A 27968-nucleotide genomic window follows, 5' to 3' on the forward strand; every position below is an offset into this window, starting at 1 on the left:
TTTCTACTTAAAAATCATCGTGCCTAACCTAGGCTACCACCTGATATTTTAGGCTCAGCCCGGAACATGACAACCGCCAGTCCCTTCACCAGTTCCCACTGGTGCAAGGTGACCATCTCTGAACAACTTTTCCAGTGACGCCTCGAGCCAAGAGGCACACACTTACTTTTGCAGTGACTCGCAGAAATTTAACCTTGAGTGACTCCTGTGGATGATCCAGAGGACGCCGGGATGGCACTGTCCATCCCAGCCTGCCTGTTCCCACTCCCTGCACAGTCCTGGAGCTCTTCTCGACGTTCCAAGCCCCATCCCTCTGTTTAGCAGCAAGAACAACCCTCCTTGCTTTTCATAAAGCAACTGAACGCTGCCTTAAGCGCTCCTACCTTTTTGCTTTTCCAGGTCCATGGGAGTCAGGACCCAGATCTCACTGCTCTCACGGTTAAAGACCTTCCAGCCTCCCACTAACGTTTATTCACTGGTATTTGTTGTTGTGCTGCGCTACCCGTTAGCTGAACGAGCTCTCCTCCTCCCACAGGGTTCACACTGCCGTTGTGCTGACGGACAGTATCATCCTCATCATCGTAATTCCTCTTCCTGCTTGTCAAGACATCCGAGCTTCTTTCGGCTCCTCTGAAACGGGCCCGTCGTTCCTGATCACTGAACGGGCAGTTCCAGCCCAAGCTCACAGCCTCTCCTGCGCAGGGACGACTGGAAACACACACACACTCGTACCTCGGCCTGGCTCCCTCCTCTCCCAGGGATCCGTCTGGGTAACGGATCATATTTGCTCTTTGCACAGCTGTGCCCTGCTGGCAGCTCCCAGCCGCCCTCTCCGCAGGCTGGCACCCCGGCAGCCGGCCCGGAGCGCTCGCCTTACAGCGGAAAGTCTCCTCTCCCCGAGTACACGGCCTCTCTTTCCAGCCGATTAAATTTCATCCCGCGCCTGCGGCCCCAGCCCTCCAGCACAGCCCGACCCTCCCGTCCCAGCCCTTCCCCGCATTGCTGAGGGCACGAAGCCGAATTATACGGTTTTAGTAACATCCTGCAGCATTTGGGGCCGCTGCGGACAGCGTTCCAGACCAGCCCGAGGCCAGGGCGGCCTCCCCCTCCGCCAGCCCGTGCCGCCGTCCGGCCGGCCGTACCTCTTCTCCCCGGGACGCGCGGCTCCGCGGCAAACGCTCCGGCCAGGGCGGACGCAGAGACCTTCCCTCTGCCTGGAGGAGCGAGGTCCTCCCTCACCGAGTTAACCGCGGGGCTATTTTCATCCCTTTTTTCCTCATCACCGGCGGATGCTGCTGGAATTCTCCTGCCTTCCCCCCGCTCCGCGCTCAGTGCCCCCACGCCTGCAGCTGGCCCCGCTGCCGGGAGCCGCCGCGGCCTGCCCGGGCTCCCCGCCGCTGCCGCCTCCCTCGCCCGGCCCGCCGCTCCCCGGCCAGGCCCTGCGCCCGGCCCCCGCCTCGGCCTCGCCGGGAAGCACCTACCGGCTGCCGGCTCCCGACGGCGGGTCCCGCACCTGCCGGCTCCGGGGCGGGGCGGGGCGGGCAGCGGGCGGGGACGCGGCGGGGCGGGCCCGGGCCGCGCTCTCCCAGCCGGGGGCCGGGGGCCGGGGCCAGCTGTCCCCGCCGGGCCGCCCGGGGCCCCCGCAGGCCGCGCCAGGCTGGGCTGGGGCCTGCCGCCCGCGCCGGCTCCGGGTAACGTCCCCTCTCACCGCAGCCCCGGGTCCCCGCCGGCAGCCCCGGCCCGGGGCGCCCCTGGGGGGCCGAGGGCAGCGTGAGCGTCGCCACCGCGGCGGCGGAGCCCTCCCGGGCACCTCCACCCGCAGGAGGCCGCGGCGCGGGTCGGGGAGGACGAGCGGGATCTCCTGGAGCCCACCGCCGGTGTGGCCGGGGGTGAGCCCGGCTCCCTCCGTCCGCAGAGGCAGCCGTGGCTGAGGGGGCAGAGCGGCGGCCGAGCCAGCCCGGGCACCGCAGGGCTGCCAGCCCCAGGCAGGGCAGCTGCCGTGGAGGGGCAAGCGGTGCAGCTGAAGAAGAGGATGGGAGTGACTGAGGAGGGGGTGACGAAGGTGAGGAGGCATCCTCGGGATGGTGCCGTCCTTGGCAGGGCAGCAGTCACGCTGCCCCATCGCTGCTGCTGGCTTGCCGGTGCTGCCCTGCCCTGTGCTACACGAGCACCCTGCCCTACATGGTGTCCTGGCTTGTGCCATGCAGCACTCTACACGATGTGCTGCTCCAGGTGGCATCCTGCCTGCTCAGTGTCCTGCCCTATGCAGGGTCCTGCCATGTGCAGCGTCTTGCCCGTGCAGCATCTTGCCCCATCTCATGTTGTACCCTACGCAGTGTCCCACCCGACGCGACATCCTGCCACACGCAGTGTCTTGCCGTATGTAGAGTCTTGCCCTGTGCAATGACATGCCCATGTCACAACACCTGCTGCCCCAGAACCAGAGAGCCTGGCGAAGTGCAGAGGCACCTTTCTAGCTCCGGTGGCCCCAGCTCCACTGTGGGGACTAAATAAAGAGCAGTATTTTAACACAGCCACTGGCCAAAGGTGGTTTTGGTCACTTCTCACCTGCCTCTGGAGCTCCAGTGATACTTGGTCTGAGATTTAGTTCTGTTGGGTCCCATCCTGCCTTGGCAGCTGTGCCTGGGGCTGGGGTGTATCAGGGATAGCAGCATCCCCGCTGGGCTCCTCTCCTCTCTTCCTTGCGGCACAGCGAGTGGCTGAGCTGTGGGTGACAGCAGTGCTGCCCCGCAGGCTGTCCCCACGCCAAGGCACGATCCCACAGAAGACATTGCCACAGCACAAGTTCAAATTATGTGGCCATTAAAGTTTAGACTGTGAGCGGGAGTCACAACACATAACATCGGAGCTGTCTTCCTCGCTCGAGCCGCAGGTCGCAGCACAAGGATGAGCTGTGGTGGCTTTGTGCCCGGCTGTCCTCTCCACAGGCAGTACGGGGCTGGCCCACAGCAAACCCAACATTTCTTCATCCTTTCTGAGACCTGGTAGCCCCAGGCCAGTCCCCCCTCACGTTGTGACCTTGGCTTTGAGCACAACCACAGAGTAAGGGAAAAAGGCGACAGCACTTTGCCAGGGCAAGGAAGCTGGAGCTGGGATGCTTGTCCCCTTTGGGTATCTTTCACTTCAGTTTGGGGGAGCTCCATGGGCATGGCCATGGGACAGCCAGATGTGGCTGATGCTGTGGCAGCTCCATGGGGTTTCAGAGACATCCCCAAGGCCTGGTCTTTACTGCAGGCTGCTTAGCCTCCCCATGTCCCCCGGAGTCCGTGGAGACTCAGCATCATCGCCGGGGAGGTGAGGCTCGCCAGGCACTGCCGTGTGCCTCTCTCCCCTTTTGGGGTCCCTCTTCCTGGGCAGGAGGGGTAACATCGGTGCTCCCTGCCCAGAGAGAGCACAGGGAGCAGCAGGGTCACCCGGGGCCCTGTAAGTCCCACCAGGCCACTATCCACCTCCAGCTTCCTCATCACCATCCGTTCCTGCAGAGATCCTGCAGACTTCACCTGCAAAAACGTGAGACCCTATCCCTGTGCACCCCCACGCTCTGCAAACCCGCCGAGCCCACACGGGCTGCCATGGTGGCAGTGCTGCGGGCTGGCACCTCCGACAGCACCAGCAGCTCTTCCCTCTAGAGAGAAGTGGATATTTTGGGCATCAACAGGGTCATCTACTAGGGCAGGCTGAGCTCCCCGGCTGCCAGCAGGACCATCACTGTGGGCAAGGACTTGCCAGACAGAGGAGCAGCCCTGGGGCACGGTGTTAGCTCCGGCCAGGCTGTGCGGCCACCTGAGCTGGCACGTCGCACCGGCGGTGCCTGGGGCAGCTCAGCACCTCACTGCGGCCATGCCAGCAGCAGCCTCACGCCTCCCTGTGCGAACAGTGTCTCTACTTCTCACCCCAAAGCATCAAAGACCCCCAGCCTCGCTCCCGGCACACCGCAGTGAAGATGCACCGTGTCTCCAACTACGGCAGCCACTACACGTCCCCGTACTCATCTGAGTGCCTGCCCTGGGTGTCCCCTGGGCCACTAGCCATGCTGCACGGGCTCAGCCTGCTGCTGAGCACTCCTGGGGGTGCTGCCAGGGGTGTCACACCCCGTCTGAGGCCATTTGTCCTTCTGCATTGCAGACACTACCATGCGGACAAAGACCAGCTGATCAGAGGGCCAGTAGCAGTAGGACAGCAGGCATCTGAGGTGGCTGGGAAATGGCATGGGTGTCTGGGGAAGGGGCAGGAGCACCAGGGCTGTGCTGCCTGGTCTCAGGGGACTGGCGAGGCAGGGGCCATGCTGCCCTGGCACCTGCTCGTTGCACCAGGTTAACACTGCGGGCCATGAAGATGCTCTTTCTGCTGTCACTGCTCCTGTGCGGTCCCTGGGCTCACGGGGTGTCCCTGAGGACTCAGCGACCAGAGCCTGGCACTTTTGGACTGTGCCACATCCCCGTGAGCTATCTCTGACCAGCCAGATGTTCAGGTCTGTGGTGTGGCCCTGAATTTTCCAATCCCACAGCTTCTAGTGGCCCTGGGGCAGCCACAGGCCGGCTCTTTTTCCCACCACCCAGGTTTCCATGGGGCTTCCCCTGCATCTCACAGGCAGGTGCCTCCCTCCAAGGACGGGGACAGATCCCTTCTCTGGGTGCCCCCTGGGTGGGCTCTATGCCTCGCAGACTGTCCCCACTCACAGGACTCCACACGGGCCCAGATGTGCTCAGGCCACCACAGCCAGGACACAATACCCACGGCCCCAGCTCGCGCCAGATGCCACCAGCTTGGCCCAGTCTACCTTGGTGGAGCCACGCTGCTCCGGCACAACCCAGCGCAGGGAAGCTGATGAGGGCCAGCTCCAGCCCTCACTCCCAGCCTCCACCAAGGCTGTACAAGAGGTGGGCTGGGTGAAACCATCGCACCTACAATGTTTATTTTAGCAACACAAATAAGAGATTTAAATGACTTATTGACTGGTGAGCACAGGGACGCAGGGGCCTCCAAATGACCTGGCCCCTGCCATCCAGTGAAGAGGGGACATGAGCCAGGTCACAGCAAGACAGCCGGGACCTGTGGGTGTCACACAGGGAGCCCGAGGGCTCCCTGCAGCCCTGCCACCAGCCTGCCCCTGCTCCTGGTGGGGTCTTGCACCCACAGCTGGTGTGGTGGGGCAGCAGGCAGGGCTGGGCTGGCTCTGCTGGGGCTGAGCCATGACATGCACCCTGCTGAAGGCAGCTGGCAGTCACCGCGTGGCTGGAATGGGGTGTTTGGAGCAGCATACATACAGCAGAGATGCGGCCAGCCCCAGCTCTGAGGCACAGCACGCTCAGAGAGAGGATCCTGCAACATCTCAGACCCAGGCCAGCCTTCCTCACATCACACCGCTGCTGCCAACGAAGCAAAGACACCGGGTTCAAAGCAGAAGAGCGTGTATTGCAAGCGGCTGCGGCACATCCGGAGAGACTTCCAGCCGCCGGGAGAAAAGAACAGAGGGGTTAAAAACGATCCCAGTCTCTAGGGTTACACTGTGTCATGCAAACAGCCCCGGGACAAACCCCATCCCAGGAGGGAGAGGGGAGGGTGTGCTGGCCCAGCCGGGCCACCCCCTGCTCCCCATTGCTGGGGCTGAGCGAGGGGCCAGGCACCTCCCCGGGAGCCGGCGTCCCCCAGCCCTGCTCACCAGCGAGCACGGCACATGCTGGGCGGAGGTTGCGGCCGAGCAGGAACAGTCCTTGCTCTCTCCCCCGCTTACAAAAAAGAAGCCGTGTGGGGTGTCTGCCCCCCACCCAGCTGAGAAGGGTCAAGGGAGGGGGGGAAACACACAGGCACAACCCACTCTGCCTGGTGGGGTGGCCCAGGGGACCATGAAGAAGGGACCTCCTCCTTAAACGTCACTCGCATGCAAATTCCGGTGTCCCAGGAGAAGAGGGGGTGCTCCCTCCCCGAGAGCCCGGCAGCGGCGGGGTCCCAGGCAGAGGCCAGCACCGGTCCCGCATCCCACGCAGCCTCCCGCTGTCTCTGGGGAGCTTCGTTCAGCTCGAGGACAAGTAAAAACTACTTCAAACCAAACCCATGCAAGGCAGCTATTTGCTCGTGTGTCTCGGCAGCTGCCAGGCGCCCTGGCAGCAGAGTTCCTCTCCTCTTTGGGGAGGGGGGGGGGGGGGGAAGAAAAAAAAATAGATATTTATACGCAGGGGTCCCCGCCACGTTTGCTCTCCGCCGCGGCCTCATCTCTCTGCCTCCATGGTCACGTTGGCCTTCTGTTCTGCCGTGGCTTGCTGGGAGACGGCGGCCGGCCAGCCTGCGGGCTGTGCCGGGGGGGCCGGAGTCCACATGCTCTGCTGCTGGCCGGGGGGCGAAGCCGTGGGCCAGGCGGGGTTGAAGGCCCCGTGCTGGGGCAGCGGTGGGGCCGGGGGCGGCGGAGAAGTTGCCATGGAGGCCACGGGGCTGCTGCTGTTGAAGCTCTCGGAGGCCTTGAGGCGGGAGAACATGGTGAGGGCGTCAGGGAAGTTGGGCGGCGTGGCCGGCGTGTTGGCGGGAGTGCACATCTGCGGGGAGGAGACAGGGGGTCAGGTGTGTGGGGGGGTCTCCACCTGCCTCCCACCAGGACCCAGCGCGAGACCCCTCTGCCCCCACCACTGCAGGACATGGAGCTCCTGGACCTGTGCTCTGCTGACAACGCTGTCTGCAAGCAGCGATTATTTAAGCCTCTGAAGACTAATGCTGCGGCGAGAGCTCCCGTCAGACGGGACACCGCTGCGCCCGCTCCCATGCCCAGCCAAGTTGGGGACCCCCTCTCCTCCACGACCTGCTGGTGCCACCCTGAGCCTGCAGCTTTCTGGCTCAGCGGGCACAAGGCTCAGGCTCAGCTCCCGCCCCACGGGAGACTGGGCGCGCTCAGGCCCTGCCGGGCACTTGCCCTGCACGCTTACTGCACGCTCCAAATCCCCAATTGTCCCAGAGAGTCAAACGAGGCCACGGCAGCCAGCAAATCCCTAAGACACATCTGCCCAGGCAGATTATGGGCTGCCGCGACACGAGAGTTAAAGGGACCAAGTCTGAGGACAGCTGGGAGAGAGCAGAGGCAGGCAGCACCCATGCACACACATCCTTGTGTGTTCACACACGTCCCGATGAGCACGCTGTACTCGAGGCACGCTCAGAGGTGCAGAGGTTTGCACACTCAGTTGCTCCAGCAGGCACACGAGGACTCGCGTGTGCACGTATCTCTCCGCTTGTTTACACAGACTACAATGTTCCGGTGCTCCAGGGCCCTCCAGGCTCTCTCTTGACATGTTAGGGCTGGTCTGGACCTCATGCCCAAAGCATCCTCTGATGGACCATCCCTCTCTGAGGAGCTATCCCAACCCCTTTGCAGGCTTCTGAAGGCACTCCCAGAGCCGCTGTCCCACTGCACGGGCCAGGCTATGCCACCCGCGGCCGCTCTCCAGGAAAACCTTCCTTAGCAGGCAGCTCTGGCAGTACCCGGCCAGACCTCCCTGCCTGCACCCCTGGAGCTGCGAAGCAGTGAGCCAGGCATCAGCAACAGCCCAAAGCGCCCGCCAGCTGGTGCTGTGGCTCAGGCAAGCGCTGGAGAGGTGGGAAAGCACTTACCATCTGATGGTGGTGGCTGTAGGGGATGTTTGTTTCTTGGAAAAAAGCACTGAGAGCAGTCTGCAAAAAAAGAAAAGAAAAAATAGGAAGATAACGTTATCACCAGCACGCAAACTGGGCACCCATCTCATCCCTGCACGCAACAGTGGGGCTTTGCAAGACCTCAGAGATGATCCGAAACAGACCCTGGGGGGCTGGACCGTGCCCGCAGCCCCCTTATCCACACGGGAAAGCTCTGCACACAGCTGCTCCCACATTTCCAGGCAGGGACCCGCACCTGCCGTCTGCTGGCACCGAGGCCCAAAAGGATCACACGGATTTGGGATCACTGTGCTTGTCGCTGAGAAGCGGCAGTGCTGAAGCAGACCCCAGTAGGCATTTCATAACTCACGGCAATGCTCCACAACTGCTGCTCGCACGGAGAGGAGGGAAAGCAAATCCAAACCCAGCAGGAACCAGTTTGATGCGTGTCCTTAACAGGACAAGATCACGGTCACCGTATTTACACTGGGAGATCCCCAGGGCTGGGGCTGCAACAGGTAGCCCACCCATATACCAGAGCATTTCCAGTTCTGTCACAGGCAGGGTATGGTTATGACTGACATAATTTTGGTTAGCTTCCAGTTCAGACCAGTAATAATCTGGTAAATACGTCACACGTGACCTCAGTGATTTGGGTTACCCAAGCTGCTAAAAAAAACCCAAAACAACAAACAACCTGGAAAAAGCAGAGGCGGGTTGTACCAAACCCTGTGCAACTGCAGCAGCCCCAGTCCTACCACCACGCACGCTCCTCGTCCCAGTGCCTACAGCCACACTGTACACACACTGTGTCACACCCAGGGACGGGGTGAACAAGCCAGCTCGGCTTACTGGTCTGATGGAAAACTATTCTGCCCCGGAACACGCAGCCTGGCGAGTCCTGGAAAGGTGAAGGGGCTGCACTCGCACTGCCAGGCAGCTGGAGAGCCGGTGCTGGGTTTATGGTTTCCTGGGGAAAGGGGGGTAAACTATCGGCAAGACCAGGTGGCAGCCAGGAGCGATATCCGCAAACAATAATCCAGACCTGGATGGGGGAAACAATTGCTGCTGTAGAGTCTAGCAGCTCCCGGACCTCGGGGGGAGCACGCCACAGCTGGGCTGGTGAGGCTCTTCGCCGCGATAGCGGCGTTTCTCTGCGTTTAACAGCACAGTGCCCAAACCCTGCACCCAGCCAGGCTGCTACCTGAGGGCCCTTGGCACCCGCAGCAGGACCCATCGTATTTCAGCAACAGACACACAGCAGGAATAGGGTCTGTGGCCCCAGAGACCAGCTCTGAACAGGCCAGCACCCATCTGGGAATCAGGGAAACAGCCGACGGAGACACGGACACTTCTGAGGCAGCGACACCCCCACCACTGCGCTACCCTTCGTCCTGGGTGAGGCCCAATGTCAACACCCCCGCGCGCTATCGCTTGGACAGAAAGGATCGTGATAAGAAAGGGGGGAAACAGTGAACGGGAAGCACAGGCAGAGGTGTGGGCACAGCCAGATACCATAAGCTGATTAAATCTGCTCTGTGCTCCTGTTGTCTAAGTGGCCTCATATCTGGGACTGTGCCATCGGCAGACAGGGGCAGGGAAGGTCCCCGCTGTCCCCCTGAACTTCCCACCCATCCCTGCTGGCGCTGGGATAAGAGCTGTGACCTGGGTGGAGGAAGCACTCCACCACAGCAGGCCCCCCTGCCTAGAACGCCGCATCTCCTCCCCTCCATCTGCCCATCTCCAAGCATGGCAGAAGCCACCCTTCTGCCCACAATGCCCGCTGCTTGCGTCCCTCCAGTTGTGGGGAACGGCTGCCGCCTCCCAAGGACCCGCAGCAGCCCCAACCCAGGTGGGCGAGAGGCCTGTGCACCCACGTCCTCGGGGACACAGGGTGCCAGGGACACACAGGGTGCCAGGGACACACAGGGTGCCAGGGACACACAGGGTGCCAGGGACACACACGTAACCAAAGCTGCTGATGCTGCCTGGTCTCCAGCCAGCGTCACAAGTGCCAGGGCCAACCAATGCAACAACAAAGCCAATTAAGGCTCCTCTGCTTGAAAATGAGCCCGAGCTGCAGCTCAGCCCTGACCCTGGACCAAAGGCCACATCACCCATGTCACCCTGCGTGTGAGTGGGAGCAGGGCAGCCCTGCACCCACTGCCTGGCCACGCTCGGGAAGCTGCCAGGCCACCACGTCCCCCCTGGGATACAAAACCAGGAGCTTTGCAAGAGGCAGATCACACAGAGATGCAAGAAGCGCCCGTGGTGACCGAGTCAGAGTGAGGACGGCTGCAGGGGCCGGAGGGGAGGTGAATGCAAGGAGACCTGGGTGCTGAGCAGAACAAACTCAGCTGGAGGAGTGGGACACCCAGCCCTCTGCAGCCGCTCAGACGGGACCTCGGGCGCTGTCTGATCCCCTGCCCATGCTGCACTTGCACCCGCTCCCAGCTGCACGCGTGAGCTGCAGCTGCTGCGAGCGCGGGGGATCGGATGCCAGCACAGGGGATCCGGGCAGCAGGGAGCCCGCGGTGCTAGAGCAGCCCTGGGAGCACCCTGCTCTTGAGCCACAAAGGAAAGGGAAAGGGGGTTGATAAAACATAAATGAATCAGAAGAGGAAGCGGAAATCCAACCACAGACACAGCGGGCAAAACCAGCCACCTGCTCCTCCTCTTGTTCCCCACACACAACCTCACGACACTGAACAAAGACATGATACTTGGCACCAGGAAAAAGGAAGGAATGGGTGGGTTTTTTTAAGCTGATGTCTTCTTGTCCTTCCCAAGCAGCCCCAGGGGCAATCAGCACGTAACAAAGCCAAATAATACTCTTCTACCTGGGAAGGAGCCTGATCCACCACTCAGCTCAGCTCAGCCCAGTCTGACACGAGACTCTGCAAACTCTGAAACGTCTCCCTGGTAGCCTGCTTGGTTCCCGCCATGGTGGAGGTACCTGCTGCCCTCCCTGGCTTCTCCCAAAAGGCCAGCACCTGCGGCCCTGGAGATCAAGTGCCAGCCCTCACCCGGAGACACTGCAAGTTGCTTTCTTCGGCCTGTACGCCTCTCCCTCCCATCAGCCATGGTGTTATTCCAGCTGCTGGAGGCTGGGCTGGCACGGCCGTTCCTCCTGGCACCCACCATGGCTGTCCCTGGAAGCACGGCAGAGCTCATGGTGCTGCAAACTACGCCATGAGAAAGCCTGCCCTGCATCCCTATGAAACAGGAGCAGAGTCACGGCAAGTGGGAAAGGCGACCCACATGCTACCCACCAAACAGCTCCCTTTTCAAGCCCCTGAGTGCGGAACAGGCTCTGATCAGCTCGCGCGGCACTCAGGGCAGCTGCATCCCCAGTGGTTTCCTGACCTCCTGCCCTGCTCGCTGTCCTGGATCGCGTTCCTTCCCCTCAAACTCTGTGCCTGCCCGAGTTGGCAGGACACCATGCACAGCAAACCCTCTCTGCAGCCCCCACCAGCCACAATAGCCCCAGAGCAGCCCCAAAACAATGCGAGCCCAGGAAAGTGCTCCCAAAACATCAGCATCCCACCAGCCCGAAGCTGTCCACATTTCCCAGCGGCCTCCCTCTCCCTCCTGCCACTCACCCAACACCCTGGGCTCCTGCTCCCTGGCTGGCTGTGACAAGCAGCAAGCGCAGATGTGCCCACATAGGAAAGGTCCTGGGCAGGGCAGCTGGATGCCAGGAATGCCCTGGCCAGGACAGCGGCTCAGAGCTGGGAGAACTCAACTCCTGCTGCCGTGTCTCCAGGCCATCTATGGGCTTTGGCTCTTGGGAACACCTCTTCTCACAGCAGTCTTACAGGCAGGAGCTATGTCTTTAGGATTACTCCGACTCACACCGCACCGCTGGAGCGGCACTTTGAATCCAAGGAGATGACGAGCGAAGGCACCGTAAATTAGCACTGAACTTGCCTGAACTCCACCAATTTACACCTGCTGCAGATGCGGGCCAGCCGGCGAACTGGTACTGCACTAGGATAACAAAAGCCTCAGAATATCACAGGTAAGAGGACGCTGGAGCCAGGAGGCTCCTTCCCAAAGAAGGCATGCCCAGCGGCCATTTTGCAAAGGGAATTATCTGACCGTTGCACCAAAAGTGAGTGGGAACATGGTAACTGCTCATCGCCGCGCGTTTGTTTACAGCTGAGCTTCCTCTGAGTCATGTGAGTGCCAAGCCGGCAGGAGACGGCTGTTTGTACTTGTGCAACTCGCCAAACGGTGGCAAAGTTCCGCAAAAAGCCTTCTTCTGGAAGAAAAGTTCGGCTTTTGCCACCCGGTCCCAGCTCTTTCACGACAGGCGCGGAGGTGGTGGAAGCGGATCCCGCCCAAGCCAGAGGGCCACTGCCCAACTGTATTAGTAAACAAAACCCGGAGCACGTTACACATGCAACACGTCCGCTGCCAGCGGCGCTCCCGTAAGCGGATCACGGTATTAAACGGGCGCAGCGGAGGGGAATGCCGGCTCGGCTTTCCACCCACGCACCCGCCCACCCACTTGCTGCCTGGCCACGCACGGCTCAGCTTGGCTTTGAGCGCCTCTGGGCCTCTGATTTAGCATCTGGAAATCCTGTGGCTGCACGGCAACGGACTGCCTCCGTGCCCGATCCATCCGACAGCCCTCACGGTAGAGAAGGAGCCCGGAACAGCGCCTAGGAGGCCTGCCCGCCGCACTCGCACCCATCCGGGCTGCGCTGCGGTGCTGAACGAGAGGTGCCCCAGCCATGGGGACGGAGACAAACCGAACCTCCTGCTCTCCCGACTGACTCAGACCTCCTCCTGCACCACGAAATGCACACCTCAATTACGGAGGTGCCATTAGCGTCAAATCCATCAGCTCCAGACTTACCGAGCCGCTGGGGCTGCGGAAGGAAGAAAAAAAAAAAAAAAAAAAAATCCCATTTAGAAAGAGCTTTGCCCGCTGCAGCTGCCGCGCTCCCCCCTGTGCTCCCCCTGCTTTAGCTCCGGGATCCCGGGAGGAGCAGAGCACCCAGAAAGGCTGCCGGGGGGGTGCCCACCCGCGACCCCGGCCCCACGCGTGACGTTAACTCCCGTCGATGTCGCGAGCACGAGGAAAAGGCGGCTGGAGCCAGAAAAGCTTTGACCTACAAAGTCTCCTCTCCCACGGCTGCCCGGGGACTCACACCCTCCGGCGCGGGGCCGTGGGAAAGGCGGGGATGGGGTTTTCGAGCCCACGGCCACGCGGGAGGGTTGGGGTGGGCACGGGGGGGGCGGTGGAGGGGCGGGCGGAGGGCTCGGCACCCCCGGCCCTCCCGCGCTCCGGAGCGGGGCCCGGGCCCTCGCTCTGCGCCCACGCGCGCCCCGTATCTCCCCGCCCCCCCCTCCCCCCGCGTGGGGGGCCCACGCGAGCCGGGCACGCGGCGCGCCCCACGCGAGCACAACCGCGGCCCGGCCCCGCCGCGCGCGCGCGCGCCCGCCCGCCCGCGCGCGCCCCACGCCCACCGCCGGGGCAGAGCGCGGCCCACGCCACGCGCCGGCCGCCACGCGCCCCACACCAGCGCGTGGGTGGCGGCGGGCGGGGGGGGGGGGGGAGGGAGCAACGGCGTGTCCCGCAGGACCGGGCCGGGCCGGGCCGGGCGCGCCCGGCGCTCCCCAAACCCAGCCGGCTGCCCCTCCACGCGGGGACCCGCGCCGAGCGTTCGGTGGCGCCGCGGGCCGGTACCGGGGCGGCGGCCTCACCTCGAACTGCCAGTGGGCCGCCTGCAGCAGCTGCTTGGCCTGGTCGGCGGCGCAGCCGGCCGCCAGCACGAACTGGTTGATCATCACCTGGTGCTTGAGCTCGTCCATGGCCCCGGCCCCCCGCCGCCGCCGCGCCCAGCCCGCCGCGCCGCCGCCCCCCGCCCTCACGGCGCCGCCACCATGGCGGAGCCGGCGCGGCTCACGCCAATGTTTACTGGGCACTGACTCACGGCGCCCGGCGAGCCCCGCCGACGGCCGCCAGGGGCGGGGCGGGGAGGGGCGGGGCGCGGGGCGCCACTGGGAGATGTAGTTTCCGCCCACCCCGCCGCCGCGCCCCCGCGCCGCCGCCCGGACTACAACTCCCGGCGGGCCCCGCTTTGTTTGCGGAGCGGCCGCCGGCCGCCGGCGCGCGTTGAGTGACGTGCCAGGCTGGCCAACCGCCGCCCGCGGCTCCGTAGTACCTGGACCGTATATGGTCAACAACGCCGCCGCCGCCAATGAGAAGGCGACGGGGGTGGGCCAGGGCTGGGGCGGGGCTGGTCACGTGGGCGGGCAGGGGGGCCGGGCGGTGTTTACAGTCGGCCGCGTGCGGTTTCCTGTTGACGTGCGGGGAGCGGCCGCGGCGCGCGGGGCGGGGGGTAACGGCCGTAGCGGGGCCGCCGCTGCCCTTCGGCCCCGGCGGGCCGTGGCGCCCGGCCCCTGGGTAACGTTTAACCGGGCGGCGGCGGAGCGGGGTCCCCTGCGGTGCCTCCCGACCCGCGGGGGTCTGGCGGGGGCCCCTCAGCTCGCCGCCGCCGCCTCAGTCCCGGGGCCTGAGGTGAGGAGGGGGCGGCGGCCCCGTGGCTCCGGGGCCCCCCGGCAGCGCCAATAAAGGCCGAGGGGTTGCCCGGTCCCCCGGCCCGGGGGGGACGATGGTGCTGCTGAGTACCAGGAAGCGATAACCGGGCACGGGCAGGCGGCTGGAGTGGGAAAAGCGGGGCGAGACGGAGGGAACCGCTGGCTCTGCAGGGCTCGCGAAGGCCTCCAGCCTCCTCCGCCTTTCCCGAGCGATTCCATGCTCTTTCCTGCGATTTGTGGTGGGGCTTGGCTTGGCCGCGAGCGGTTTGCTCGCTAACACTTCGACCCGGGCTGGCGTTCGGCGTATGGCTGCAGATATTTCTGAGGATTTATGGCCGAAGCTCAGGCAGGTCACACACTTGACCTGAGGGTTTGCAACCTCCACTCCTCGGACACAGATTGCCCTGGGATTGACCAACGCTGCCCACCTGGTGACTGTCATCCACGTCTCCTTCAGCAACCATGCAAAACACACCAGGCCCTGGAGGGTGTTGGAGCCAAGGGGATCCTTTCTCCTTGTGCATACGTCACTGCTGAAATCGGAGTGAGGGCTCGGCTGTATGGTGGTGGCAGTGGGGTGAATCAAAAGGTGACTGGTCTTTTTCACAAGGTTGAGACAACCCCAAGAGGGAAGAGGCAAGAGGAGATCTGTAGCCAGCAAAGTGTAAATATAGCTGGGAAAGCAAATCTCCTGAGGGATTATTTTAATCGGAGAGAGCCAGACGTTTTTAGAAACCTCGCAGTTTGATTTTTGAAGGAGGAAGGGTTGGCCCTGGCCCAGCAGGGCTTTCGGGGAGGGCTGCAAGCCCTTTGGAGCCGGGCAGCGTTGAGGGAGGCAAAGTTCATGGGCTCACCACTCCTTCTGGTGAGGAATAACTCTGCGTGGAGTCTCCAGGGCTCCTGAACCTTGTTGTTTTACAAGTACCCAACAAACAAAGTGAGTGACAGCACTGGGGAGGGGACAACTGAGACAAAGCAACTTGCTTCCCTGGGTAATAAACCCCTGAGCAGCTGGACTTTGGATGAGCTGCTCCGGTGAGTGGAAGGTTTGCAGGCAAACACACTTCCTTGTTTACACGGGCACGCTCGTAGCTGCCTCCCTGGCAGAGACGTCCAAGGAGACTCCTGAAGGGCAGGTCACAGTAGCTGGAGAAACGTGTGTGAAACGTATCCAGCTTCAGAACTCCTTTTGCATCCACGTTTTGCAGGAAGGAGCAACACAGTGGATGCCAGCTGGGTCTGGGACATAGCGCCATGACTTGTGACAGTGAGCGTGCAAATGAGCAGTAGGGAGCCATGATGGAAGGCAGCGCAGGAGCCGGGACTTCCTCACCATCCCTGGAGCTCTGCAGGGTCCCAGAGGCAGGAGCCCTGGCCCAGTTTCACCCTGGTCCTGCCCAGTTTGGCTGCTCTCACTCCGCACAATGATGGCAAGTGGGGTTTCAGGCTCCCTTGTACCTTGTGGGAGTGTTTTCATCCCTTTGGGGGAAGTCAGGGAGGGCCTCCCACCTTCGTGGCCTTCCTCCCTCTCCATCCTCAGCAGGGCCCAGGGCTGGCAGCACTGCTCCAGAGGGAAATACAGGCTCAGGGAGCCCGGAGGTGAAGTGTGAAGGTGCAAAATCCTCGCCTGGTGGCACCACCAGGGTTTGTAGGGCTATTGTCACCTCTTGAAGCCACCGTGGTGCCACTAGCTGGGGGGCTGCTGCTCCTCCAGCCCATCGGATGCGGCCACGGTGGTGTTGGGTCTCCAGGCACACACTGTCAGGGCAGCCCAGCTCCCCTCCCCACTGCTGCCAGCCCGGCAGCTCTGTCCCAAGTTGCCCGCTCTCTTTCCCCCATGCTGCTGGCAGCTGCTCCTGCGAGTGACGGAGGAGGTGAGTGGTGCAATATCCTGCCTTCATGTTTGCCAGCACCCATGTCCTCCGGGCCGGGCGGGGGTAACGGAGCCGCCGTCCGCTGGAGGTGCTGCCCTTCAGCTCCACTGCTTGCTCTGGGCGCTGGCTTTGGAGCGGAAGGGCTGAGCCCGCCCCTGGCACGCCGCTGCTATTGTAGTTGTATGTCACATCCATCCCACCGAGCAGGACCCTGAGGGAAATATTCTCCAGCAAAGGCCCCTGCCCTCCCAGATGACAATAACCCTCTCGGGGTCCCAACCGCTTCCTTCGAGCTCTGGAGAGCTGTGCGGCCCGGGAGGGACCTTCCCGCTGGTGGAGGTTTTGGACTAACAAAAGCCTCCGGCCGCAGCTGCTTCCCCGGGGCGGCCCCGGTGCTCGGCAGTGCCAGCACCCTGCTGTTTGCCGGGACGCCGTCTCTCCCCTTGGCTTCCTCGCTTAACCCATATGGCACTGGGCTCCCAGTGAGCAGCATGGGCAGCTGCAGAAGGAAGGTGGCTGGTTCTGTCCTCAAAAAAAACTCAGGGGACAGATTTGGGGCAGTTGCTTGCCAAGAGGGGACAGAGCCCGGGCACCTCCTTGGGCTGGGGAAGGGCAGGGCAGGATGCTCTTGGTGCTCAGGATGTGGGAGGGAGGGGAGAGGGACCCTCTCTGTCGCCGTACAAATTCCCCTCCTTGCCCTGTTGTGAACACAGCTCCGCTTTGCCCCCGTGCTTACGGCCAGCTGGCCACCAGTTAGCAACCGGTTCCCAGCACGGCATGGGGACAGAGAGCCGCTCAGCCTTGCTGTGCCAGGTCTGCTCCTGCACCGAGCCCCACGTCAGCCGCTGGTGCGCAGGGTGAGGCCATGGGGGGTAACGGGTTCACCTGCTTGGTCTGGGGCTCCTGGTGGCACCCTGAGCTGTTTGCATCAGCCCACTGCTGCCAGGGCACTGCCCAGGCACTTGTTCCCAGCACTGAAGAGTGTCTCCAAGCTCCCCATGCAGGCAGGGAGCAGCCGGGACACACTTTGGGGCAGCACACACGAAACGAGCGTTTCTTTGCTGCTCAGCAGGCTCCGTTTCTCCATCTCCGTGCAATTTCTGTCACAATAAACTCTTGCACGGAGAGGCTGGTTGAGCAAGAGGCACCATTGCTCCGGGTGCCAGCAGGATCCTGGGGGACACAGTGGGCAGCGCCCAGGCACGGTCATTGCCAAAGCAGAGCCCAGGTCCCCCTGTGCCTGGTGTGGGATACCCAGCTCTCGTGGTTTGCTGGCAGGATGTGGTCGCTGCCAGTTCCCTGGCTTTTTCCTGTCCCTCCCAGCCCTGTCACACCGTGGGACACAGCAGAGCAAGGGCTGGTCCTGCTTCTGCTCTGTCCTCACCCCCAGCACCCGTTCCCCCTGCAGCTCATGCCTTGCGTGGCCCCACCGGTGCAGAGTGGCCGTGTTCGGAGTGGCCACCACTGCAAGGGTAATAACTAGCCAGAAGTGTATTTCCCCTCGGGTTTGTTCGCTTGTTCCCGCTAGGCGTGTTTGAGTTCATGTTCATGGCCGGCAAATTCCGCCTGCCGCCTGCTCACTGTTGCCAAATCCTCCCGTACCAGCAGGCTTGGCTCTCTGCCATGTCCTGTCCCCCTGCACCCCAGCCCTCTTCCCGTTCCCCAGCTCCCGAGGCCAGTTTAAGAGGTGGCATGTGCCACCTCAGCTCCTTCATGTCTCCTGGGGATCTCCAACTCCATTGCTTGGAATTTGGGTCCCCAGTTCCTTTGCAGCCTGGGCCTGCCTGCAGCGCGTGTGCAGGAAGGAAGGTGCATCCGTTAACAAGCCGGGCCTGCGGAGCTCTTCCTTGCACCTTCTGTGCCAGAGGGAACAGGGCTCAGTGCTGGGACATGGGTGGCGGCTCTTTTGTGCCTCATGCTCGGTGCCATCGTCCTGGCTGTTGCATCACGCATGCCAGACAGCCTTCAGTCGTTCCCTGCCCTCGTGCGCTCTCAGGTCCGAACCTCAGACACCTCTGTTCACTTTCCTGCGTGGATTATCCGTGAGAGGAGGAACCTGGGAGAGGTTTCCCCGTGTTCACACCACATGGACCTGCAGCTAGGGAGGTCAACCATCTTTCTCTCCAGCTTTGGCGAGCAGGCACTACCTCTGAGAACCGGCCCAGATGACGAATCCCCACTCCAAACTTCCCAGGCGGTGCACAGCTATCCCAAACGGTCCTCCCGGTCTGCAGGCTCCCCACACACCCTCATCCCAGCACGGACCAGTCGGGCATGAGGAGATGCACCGCCAGCGCCATGTCCTGGTGCCCACCAGCCAGTGGGAAAGGAGGCTGGTGGGGATGATGGCGGTGCTGCTGCACGAAGCTTTTCTGCACGACGACCACCAGCGGGCTCATCATTCCCGGCGCTGCGCCAAGCAGCCGGGCCGGGCCCCCGCGGCGGTAATTCCTTCTCCCCGCTTTGCCTCGGCACCTTTTGGGAGGCGCGTCCCCGGGCAGGTGCGCCATCCCCGGCGCGCTCCCTGGGCGCGCTCCCCACCCCGGCGCGCTCCGGCCCGCGCCCCGCGCGACCGCGCCCCCTGCCGGTGCGCCGGGGAACGGCCCCGCGCCGCCTCCCCGCGCCGCCGGTGGTAGGCGCCGCCGCGGTGCCTGACGGGAGTTGTAGTCCCGGGGCTGACGGACTCGCTCTCCCGGCGTGCCCCGCGCCACCGCCGCCGTGGGTGCGGGCCGCTCGCCGCCGCCGCCGCGCTGCTGTGCGTCCCCCGGCCCGTCCTGCCCGCGGCCGCCATGGGCTCCCTGCTCAGCCGGCGCATCGCGGGCGTGGAGGACATCGACATCCAGGCCAACTCGGCCTACCGCTACCCGCCCAAGTCCGGTGAGGGCCGCGGGGCCCCCTCAGCGCCGGGGACGGGGGAGGGGGCCGGCCCGGTGCCCCGCAGGCCGCCCGGAGGGGACAGGCGGAGCAGGGCGCAGTCCCGGGTCGCCCGGTCCGCGGGGTGCCCGGGGGAAGGGGCTGCGGGAGGGCCCGTCACCGGCCGGGGCCGAGCGGGGCCCGCCGAGTGGGGATTTTCTTGGCTAAACCTGCTGTACGAGGCCGTGTCGGTGCCCCCTTTGGCTGGCGTAAGGGCCCAGCAGGGGCGTGTGCCCTGAACCGCCGCTCAAGCCGCCGGTGTGTCCCGCTGCCGGTGTCCGTGGCCGCCCGGCTCAGTCGCTGCCCTTTGGACGCGGTCCGGGAGCAAGGCTTTGCTTCTCCCTTCTGGAAACGGGAACGCGGCCGGTGTGTGGCAAGTGAGGCATCTCCTGCTGGTGAAGAGGAAGTGATGATGGAGTTCAGTGGGGACTTGGAAGGAAAATCGGATCTGGTGGAATATAGGATAGAAAAATTCCTGCATGACAGCCTTCTTTAACTCCTTAAAATGGTCGTGGTTCTCATCTAGGAGCCGTTGGGCTGACATGGCCTGCATGCATGGTTTTTTTCCAAAGGGAAATGTTCTGAAAACTTAGGGAGTTGTCAGCAGTGCCACTTTTGTGAAGCTGGGATGAGCCCATGACTCACCTTGTCTTAGACTGGCTTTCGAGATTGCCCTGGTTTAACTTGTTTAAAGAGTTTTATTTATTCTTCTCACAAAACAAGTCATCAGGGAAATTCAGGTGCTCTTTTTTTTTCTGTGGTATCCATTCGCTTACAAATTTTTCTCTGTTTCTGTTCTGCTAGGGCTTTTCCAGGCGGGCTAGGGGATTTGCAGAGTGGCATTTTTGGTTCCCTCACTCTTGGGTACGGGTGCAGCATAGCCTTTTCATTGAGAGACTCGAGTTCCATGTATGTGCGATGGCATGCTGGCTGTGACATCCTCAGGGCTGTGTGACAGAAGGAGCAAGGTACCCCCGTTTTGTTTGGATGAGGGGGCAAGATCTTTTCAAATAGAGTCCTGCCATCATTACACGTTGTCCTGTTGCAGGTTGGCCTTCAGCAAGAAGGATGGTGTGGAGGAGATGGAAGAGGGAAACCCGCCTGGAAAAATTCTTCCTCTGTGTTGGCTCTCTTAGAAAACGTAACCTGCTTTTTTAGGGAGATGGAAACTAGTTTCTTGGGCTGCTAGGAAAGACCAAAGTCATTGTTTGGAACTCAGCGGGACTCTGCATGTCCCTTGGGTGGCTGCGGGGGGGCTTTCCCAGTGTGGGAGACTGGGTGAATGTGAGCTGTCAGCTGTAGCTGTGGTACCGTGGGACCTGCTTGCAATTTTCTTACAGTCTAAAAGTTGCACCTGATTTCTGTTGATGCTGAGGCAGGATTTTAGATATGGACTGGATTAATTATAACCACTATATGCAATGAACATTAAACTGCTTCTTTCAAATCATCGTCCTGTTGTTCCTGTACTGTTCTAGTTACCTAGACTGGAGTTTAACGGTGTGTTGGGTTTTAGCCAACGTGCCTGCCAAGGTAACCCTCTCACACACGTGAGGTTGGGTCTGTGTGTTCACACGCACCTTGGAAGGGCTCTGGTGACCTAGATGCTTCCCAGGAGTGTTCCATGCGTGGTATTACCCTTGTAAAACTGAACATCGAATGCTTTCAAGCAGCTGATTAAAGAAAAATATTGGTATTTCCCTTAAAGGCTTTAGATACAATTAGATGCTTGTTAATTAATTTTTTGTTGCACTTGCTTGTGCTCTTTCTGAAAGCATACTGTCTTTAGGCTAGGCCTTTCTCTTCACCTTCTTCAGGTTTATCTAACAAGGATCCTCTTGACTTCAGGAAGGGAGAAGAACTGTTCAAGCTCAGGATCGTTCTAGGCAGAAGAAGGGGTCATGAACGCTTCTAAGATGGAGATTCAAGGAAGGTTAGCCAGAACAGTAAGGGCTGTTAGGATGGCAACCGCTGCTCCCTTCTTTAGGTGGAGCATGTTCAGGACACTGTCCCTTCTGGTCCTGCAGTCCTGAGTGTGTTTGTCTTGGGACTGGAGAGACAGTGAAGATGACTGGAAGCGAGTGTGTATGATTTTATTTAATTTCAGGAAGCAAGCTGGAAGTAGTACAAAAAGTTCTTAGGCTAAATGGTTGCTAATTATTTCTAGCTTGACACTGTCGCTGTGAGCCCTGTACTGTTTCTATCTGCCTGCGTGGGAGAAGCCAGTTTTCCATGGGCTGTGTTAGATGTTTGAGTGTGCGCACTGGAGTGCTAGCCTGACGTGCAGGCAGACTTCTGGCTGCTCAGAGATTACCTCTGAGAGGCTGGAAGATGTGGTGAGAGAGTGTTCCTTGAGCTTACCCATCCGCTGGAGTGCTGTGCAGGACCGAGGGCTGTCCGTCACCTTTTGTGGGTTTTTTTTCTCTGACGCTGGTTTAAGCAGATCTTGACTCACTGCAAATGTCTGGGAAAGCGACTGTGGCCCTGGTCCACTGCTGTCCATGGTTGGTGAAGGTCTGAAGGACACGGGTTTGTGTGGAGAAAATACACCACCTCACAGGAAGGACATGTCATGCAAGGAAATAAACCCAAAATACAGGTATTCTGACTGTAATTTGAGCAGTGTATCAGCCTGCCTGTGAGAAGGAACAGTTACTTTGCCAGGCTGTACCAAGTGAAGGCACCTTGTTGAGTCACAGCTGATTGCAAATGCAGTGGTGAATGTTCAGTTCTCATTTATTGACTTTTGATGTGGTCAGAAGTTATTGCTGGGTCAGTCATGTGCTCTGTGGAGGATTGAGCAGGTTGTTGTGGAATCCACCTTGGTCCTTAGGAGCCAGAGTCCCTAATGAGGTGTCCACAGATCATTTGACAGCTTAGTTACAACTGGTATGCAGCTTTGTAGTTAGAAATCCTCTGAAAATGCATTGGTTATTCCTCCAAAGCTCCAAGTGTGGATCATCTGCATTTCCTCCCCTGCATCTGGGGAGGCCGAGGCTGCTAAAATACTATAAGGTGACACTCGATTCTCTTCTCTAATCCCTCTTCACTGGTACCTTTTAACCTTTCTTGCTTGCTTTATGGAGACTGTGCTGGCATTGCGGATGCCTGACCAGTTGGAAGGGGATTGGAGAAGGGCCCAGTTTGTACAGAAGAATCAATGCTCCCGTGAAATGGGCTAAAAATGGATAATCACAAGGAACAGTCATGGTCTTTGCTGTGCTTCTGTGCTTGAAGCAGTAAAACAATCCGTGTTCTTGCATGCAGTCTCATGATGCCCCTATTGCTTTAGCAACCAGTGAGCAATGCACCAGTGTTTTCCGCAGCTCCTTCGTCAGCTCCTCTCTTGTTCCAGTGAGCTCATCTGCAGTGTGGAGCAGGGCAGGGAGCACGTGCCCTTGGGATGGCTTTTCTCCTCTGAAGTGGGCTCTTGAAAGAGAATTCCCTGGATGTTCTGGGGAGAGGAAAAAAAAAAAAAAAGGAGATAGATTACTCCTCTCTGAAGCTGAACTGCTTTGTTGTTTGGGAACGATGCTTTAATCAAAAGAAGAACGATTTTAAATAGAAGGGTGCCCAGAGTGGTACCAAATCCATCACCTTGTTCTCAGTCATAACCCATGTGTACTGTGGCAGTATCCAGCCAGAAACACGTTCCTGTATTTCATACGAAGCTGTCATTCCTCACCCGCTCTGCAAAGCACTGCGGAGCGGTTGTCTCCGTCACTCCTGCTGTAGTTCCATAAGGGTTTCAGCCCAGCTCTGCTGGTGACACCACCACCGTCTGCTGTTGGCTGGAGCATTCCCTTCCTGCCTGCTCCCCAGCTACTCACGAGCACCAGACTGGAGCGTTTATAAAATCATAGAATCACAGAATGATTTGGATTGGAAGGGACCTTCAAGATCATCCAGTTCTAAGCCCCCTGCCATGGGCAGGGAATCCCTCCACTACACCAGGTTGATCAAAGCCTCATCCAACCTGGCCTTGAACACTTCCAGGGATGGGGCAGCCACAGCTTCTCTGGGCAACCTGGTCCAGTGCCTCACCACCCTCAGAGGGAAGAATTTCTTCCTTAGATCTCATCTAGATCTCCCCTCTTTCAGTTTAAAGCCATTGTCCCTTGTCCTGTCACTATATACCCTTGTAAAAAGCCCCTCTCCAGCTGTAGGGCCCCTTTAAGTACTGGAAGGCTGCAATAAGATCACCCCGGAGCCTTCTCTTCTCCATTCTGAACAGCCCCAACTCTCTCAGCCTGTCTCCATAGCAGAGGTGCTCCAGCCCTGGGATCATTTTTGTGGCCTCCTCTGGGCCCGCTCCAACAGCTCTATGTCCTTCTTGTGTTGGGGACTCCAGAGCTGAACGCAGTATTCCAGGTGGGGTCTCATGAGAGCAGAGTAGAGGGACAGAATCACCTCCCTAGGGGTGAGGTGATTATGGGTTACTAACAAAAAAAATCCTGTCAATTACTGCTTATGGATTAAAAGCAGTTGGTTCTGCTACTTGTTTGTTGCCGGATTGTATTTAACCGAGCTCAGCGCCACGTTCCTGTTTGCTACGTGATTGCTCTTGGTGGCCTACAGGGATGGGCAGTAAGGAAGCAAGAGGGCCTCATCCAGCTGCGGTGCTGGTTCCGGCTCAGGCTGTGTCTGGGACTGTGCTGTCAGTCTGTCCCTTGACGTGCCGTGGTGGTGAGTGTCTGACTGAGCAATTAAAATGGACTCAAGTTCTGTCACTTCACTGTTATTTCTAATAACAGTGAGAAGCTTAAATGGACATCTAATTGCTCTCTGTTAATGAAGATTTTATGATACAGCCCTTGTTTTGATGGGGCTACAGTAGTGTTGCCAACTGCTCCTGGCCATTGCAGGGTGTTGTGTCCCCTGCCAGCGTGTCACTCGTGCGTCACATCCATGTGTTGGGTTTGCTCGGTCACAGGGTTAGGTCGCTGGTTTAGGGTGAGGGAGAAGTAATTATGACTGGAGCAGTCTGGTGCTTAATGCTGGTGCGTTAATGATACTAAAACCCCACCACCATGTTGGACTAAACGTTAAGCAGTTTGATGTCATCTGATGCCTTGGAGAAGCCTCGGGTTCCAGTTTGATTTTGCTTGGGACATACCAGTGAGTCAAGCTTACCCATTCTGGGTGTCCCAGGGGTGTTTTTCCAGCCACTGTAGTTTACCCCCACAACGATTTCTCTTACAACCACTGCTTGTACTTCATCTGCCTCAGCAGTGTCACCCATTCGTGCTCTGTTTTATCTAATTTTCTCCTATGTTTTGTGCTCATTTACTCTGGGAAAGCAAAGACACAGTTTTTCTTTGCTCTGGTGTCTTTCTCATATTCTATCCTTGTTTATTTGTGTATGATTCTTTCCTCCTAAGTGTGTTGCTGCATTTTCCTGGAGGATTTCCCTTTGCAGCAGTTTGGTGGAGGGTTAATCCAAAGATTTTTTTGCTTTTCTTTTATTCCTGCCAAAGAGGATGGTGCTTACCATGCCCCTTGTGCCCATAGCTACAGAGCTCCGTGCAAAGCACCTGCGTAAGGTAGGTCAAGGTTGTTTTATAAGCTGGGGAGACATGTGGGAAGAGGGTTCAAGAGACATGGTGGTCTGGCTGAAAGCCTACGGCTGTCTTTGTAGTGGAATTGGAAATAGAACCTAGAGGTGGAGCTGCAGCAGGATTTTAGTTCGTAGAAAATACATACAAGCCTTTTAGAGTCACTAAAAATCCTATCAGTCTTATGCTAAATGTGTGGATGTCACAGCAAACAGAAAAGAGGATACCTCATTTTTTCCTTCTTCAAGTTTCTTTCTCCTTTTAGTCCTTTAGCACCAGAGTGATTTCTTAAAGCATTTTGTCCCCAACTTGGACAAACTCTGAGTTGTCTGTGACAGTGGTTGAGAGGAATAATGCATAACTTTTGTCTTACCTTCAGAGCTCCGAAGTTAATGTGTTGTTGTAGTGACTGGTTTCTGAAAGCTTGCGACAGAATATCTTTTTTTATCTGCTAAAAACTGTGTTATAAATTTGTGAAGACAGTTTGATGCCATCCTTGTTTGTTAGTTTTGCTGTTGAAACCTTGTGCATGCGGCAGCTTTTGTATCCGTGGCAGCCCTGGCAGAGCCCAGGGGTGTTCTGCTCACCAGCGTATTCCCCTCTGAGCTCCTCAGAGTGATTTTCCTCGTGCTCTTTGTGACTGGCACTGACTGTGTTTCTTATTTGCTCATGAAGGAAGTGCCTCTGGGTAAAAAAACCTCCTTCACCTTGCAGGAGGTGACTTAGCAGGAAGATGAAGGGAGCCTTCAGTCTGAACATGGAACTGAAGCTGTGGTTTACGGTTAGAGAAGTGCTGCTGTGTTGCAGGGGGTAGTGTGTGTTTGTGAGAAATCCTAACAATTTCTCAGAGGTCCCAAAAGTAGTTCTTAGTGGAGCAAAGACAGTGTGGCAGGTGCCTTGAACATGCTAGTTACGTGTCTCAGTGTTGTTCCAGTTGGACGAGAGACCTTTTCATCCTGCGGTGCTGGAGAGGCTGCCTGGCGATGCTCTCCTGGACAGCTGGCACCCTGAGGGCACGGGGTTTCAGTGGCAGTGAGCAGTCCTCGCTCGATGGGGCTCTGCATCCTCCGCACGTGGAATGCAGATCTTCCTCCACAAAAAAGCTCTGTTTTGAATTTATGGAATACAGGTTTACTGAGGTGAGTCGAGCCCCGGGATGTCTCCTTCATGGGATACGAGGGAGCTGTCTGACTCTGATCCCAGATAATCAGTTGCTGGGATACTGAGACATCCTGCACAAGCGTTGTCTTCACAGTTAATCAGATAAAATGCTCCAAAACACAATCCTACTTGGCCCGCATAAAATGTGAAATCTATTCCTGAACCCTAGTGTTCGTCATGCTTTTCTGAGCCTTAGTATAAGCAGAAACCACTGCAGTGCATCTCAGGTGGGGAGGCTGTATCAAGGTAGCTGTGCTTGGAGATTATAGGCAGATTAGCTTTTTAATTTGTTGCTTCTGGGAGGGGTGGGAGAAGGTTGCCTGTCATTTGAAGCACGCACCTACATTTTGTTACGTGGGTTCTGTAGGACAGATTCTACGTAGGTTCTGGACCTGTGCTGGAGCTGATTGTTGTATCTGGAAAGAAGGACGTGTTTCTGTAACACAGACATCTGGATGCTTGTAAGCTGAGCTCAGCAGTAGCTGAGCGCTACCATCGTCATGAAAGCACTACCATCTGTGCAGAGTAAGAAGAGCCTTTCTTGAAGCATAAAGGAAAGCAGCCTTAATGGAAAAAACAGAGCCATTCATGAAAGCCCTTCCATTTCAGAGTAAATCATGCTTGCTCCTAGCTAGAGGTACTGCAAGTCCTTCCATAATGCCTCCATAACCGTTCAGATGATTAGTTACTGCTTCTGTAATGACTCATTTTAAAACAGATTTTGTGCTGTCTGTGCATTGCGCCTTGGGAAGGAAATGTACGTTTGGCTTGGTCCTTTCATCACGCGCATGCAAAAACCCTGCTCTGGAACTTCAAGGGAGAGGGCTTGGGTGGAGCCTTTTACTTTAGATCTCTCCCGATACTTCTTTCTCCGAAATTACAACTCCATGAAGTTCATACTTGAGAGAGTTTTCCCAAAGCCTTTCTAGGAAGAGGCTGCATCCCTGGTGCTCTCGTACGTCTGAACCGATTCGGTTTGGCTTGGCCGTTAATCTCGTTAATTCTGTGCTCTGAAATCCCGGTGACGTTGCACATGCTTCATCTCCGGAAATTCACACTGTAGTGCCTCACCTTAAAGATGAATGAAACGCATCCGTGGTGAACCTTTCAGAGCCGAAGTTCAGTTTAGTCAGTCCCAGGGTGTCCTGGTTTTAGCTGGGACAGAGTCAGCTCTTCTTTTTAGCAGCTAGAAGAGCTCCGTGTTTTGGTTTTACTCAGAGGCTCACTCTGAGAAGAATGCTGATAGCAAGCTGATGTTTATAGTTGGCACTGAGGTCTCAAGGACTTTTCAGCGTGCCATGTTCTTGCCAGTGTGCAGGAGCACAACAGGATGGGGGGGAGCATGGCCGGGACGGGGAGTCCACGACTCTCCTTACGATTTGTACTTGGATTTAGGATTGAGGCCAAACTGACCAGTTAGTATTCCATATCATGCAGCATCATGCCCAGTATAAAAGTGAGGGTCAGTCGGAAAGAAGAGCTTTTTGCCCTTCTGAGACTCTCACTTTCGGACTCTCAAAGTGCTTTCTCTCTCTCTCTCTCTCTCTATTTCGGGCCTCCTGTTCATCCGGGATTGTGGTATTGGGATTTATCTGTTTCGGGATTGCAGCTTTGGGAAGAGACGGGCCTCGGTCAAGGGGTGGTGAGCAATTACACCGTACATCACACGTTTGTATATTTATCCTTGTACATATCCGTACATATATATATTGGTAGCGGTAGTAGTAAATTGTTCTTATCTCAACCCACGGGTCTCCTTTCTTTTTCTTCTTTCATTCTCTCCCTCATCCCTGGGGGTTGGGGAGGGTGAGTGAGCAACTGTGTAGAGTTTGGTTGCTGGAGTGGCCTAACCCACGACAGTCTTATATCTCTTCCAGACATCCATGTTTCTGTGTGTAGAAATGTCTATGTTTAATTAAATTAAGCATCAAGGTGTATAGTCTGTAGCACCCACAGTGAAGGTTTTGTGTGGTTCTTGCTCTGGGATGTGGGAGGGAAGGCAAACGTTGCCCAACAGGAGCCCCTCTGGCTGTGCAGGGCTTTGCAGTGGGATGAAGCCTCGTCCTCCTCCAAGCAGGTGGTCAATGGTGTTTGTGGGACTGGACTTCACACTGGAAGGTGGAGAAAAGAGGAAGAATTCATCGAAATTGAGCAATATTGGAAGGAGCTGACTCTTACTGCTCCCTATTGCTTTTCTGGAAAAATGGAATTACCTCCACTGTAATGATTTATTCTAGGTTGTTTTTTTTTTCTTTTTTCCCCTGCTTCTACTCTT

General features: G+C 58.4%; 2 protein-coding genes across 6 annotated transcripts in view; one reads left to right on the plus strand and one right to left on the minus strand.

Moving 5' to 3' along the window:
- Positions 1-5415: 5415 nt before the first annotated feature.
- UBALD1 (UBA like domain containing 1) lies at positions 5416-13463 on the minus strand. Its single transcript, XM_086622185.1, has 3 exons — positions 13354-13463; positions 7618-7677; positions 5416-6551 (listed from the first exon to the last, which is right to left on the minus strand). Exons 1-3 carry the CDS (start codon positions 13459-13461, stop codon positions 6231-6233), a joined length of 489 nt encoding a protein of 162 aa, XP_086478311.1. The 5' UTR covers positions 13462-13463; the 3' UTR covers positions 5416-6230.
- A 5378-nt stretch (positions 13464-18841) lies between these two features.
- Positions 18842-27968, plus strand: part of MGRN1 (mahogunin ring finger 1) — a 54702-nt gene continuing 45575 nt past the window's right edge. For all 5 annotated transcript variants that reach the window (XM_086621985.1, XM_086621982.1, XM_086621983.1 and 2 more), the window contains exon 1: positions 18842-18941. In XM_086621985.1, coding sequence (XP_086478111.1) covers positions 18854-18941 — 88 coding nt within the window. In that variant the 5' untranslated portion in view covers positions 18842-18853. The remainder of the gene's footprint in view (positions 18942-27968) is intronic.

Source organism: Tauraco erythrolophus, chromosome 17 (genome assembly GCF_009769465.1).
Source record: "Tauraco erythrolophus isolate bTauEry1 chromosome 17, bTauEry1.pri, whole genome shotgun sequence".
In the NCBI taxonomy this organism is placed as follows: domain Eukaryota; kingdom Metazoa; phylum Chordata; class Aves; order Musophagiformes; family Musophagidae; genus Tauraco; species Tauraco erythrolophus.

What these genes read in the sequence shown, in the direction of transcription:
- UBALD1 (XM_086622185.1), bottom strand. Translation starts at nt 13,461, where the DNA reads ATGGACGAGCTCAAGCACCAGGTGATGATCAACCAGTTCGTGCTGGCG. An exon ending in CGGCCCACTGGCAGTTCGAG is followed by an intron (nt 7,678 to 13,353) that starts GTGAGGCCGCCG and finishes CTTTTTTTGCAG; the next exon opens with ACTGCTCTCAGTGCTTTTTT. An exon ending in ACAGCCACCACCATCAGATG is followed by an intron (nt 6,552 to 7,617) that starts GTAAGTGCTTTC and finishes TCCTCCCCGCAG; the next exon opens with ATGTGCACTCCCGCCAACAC.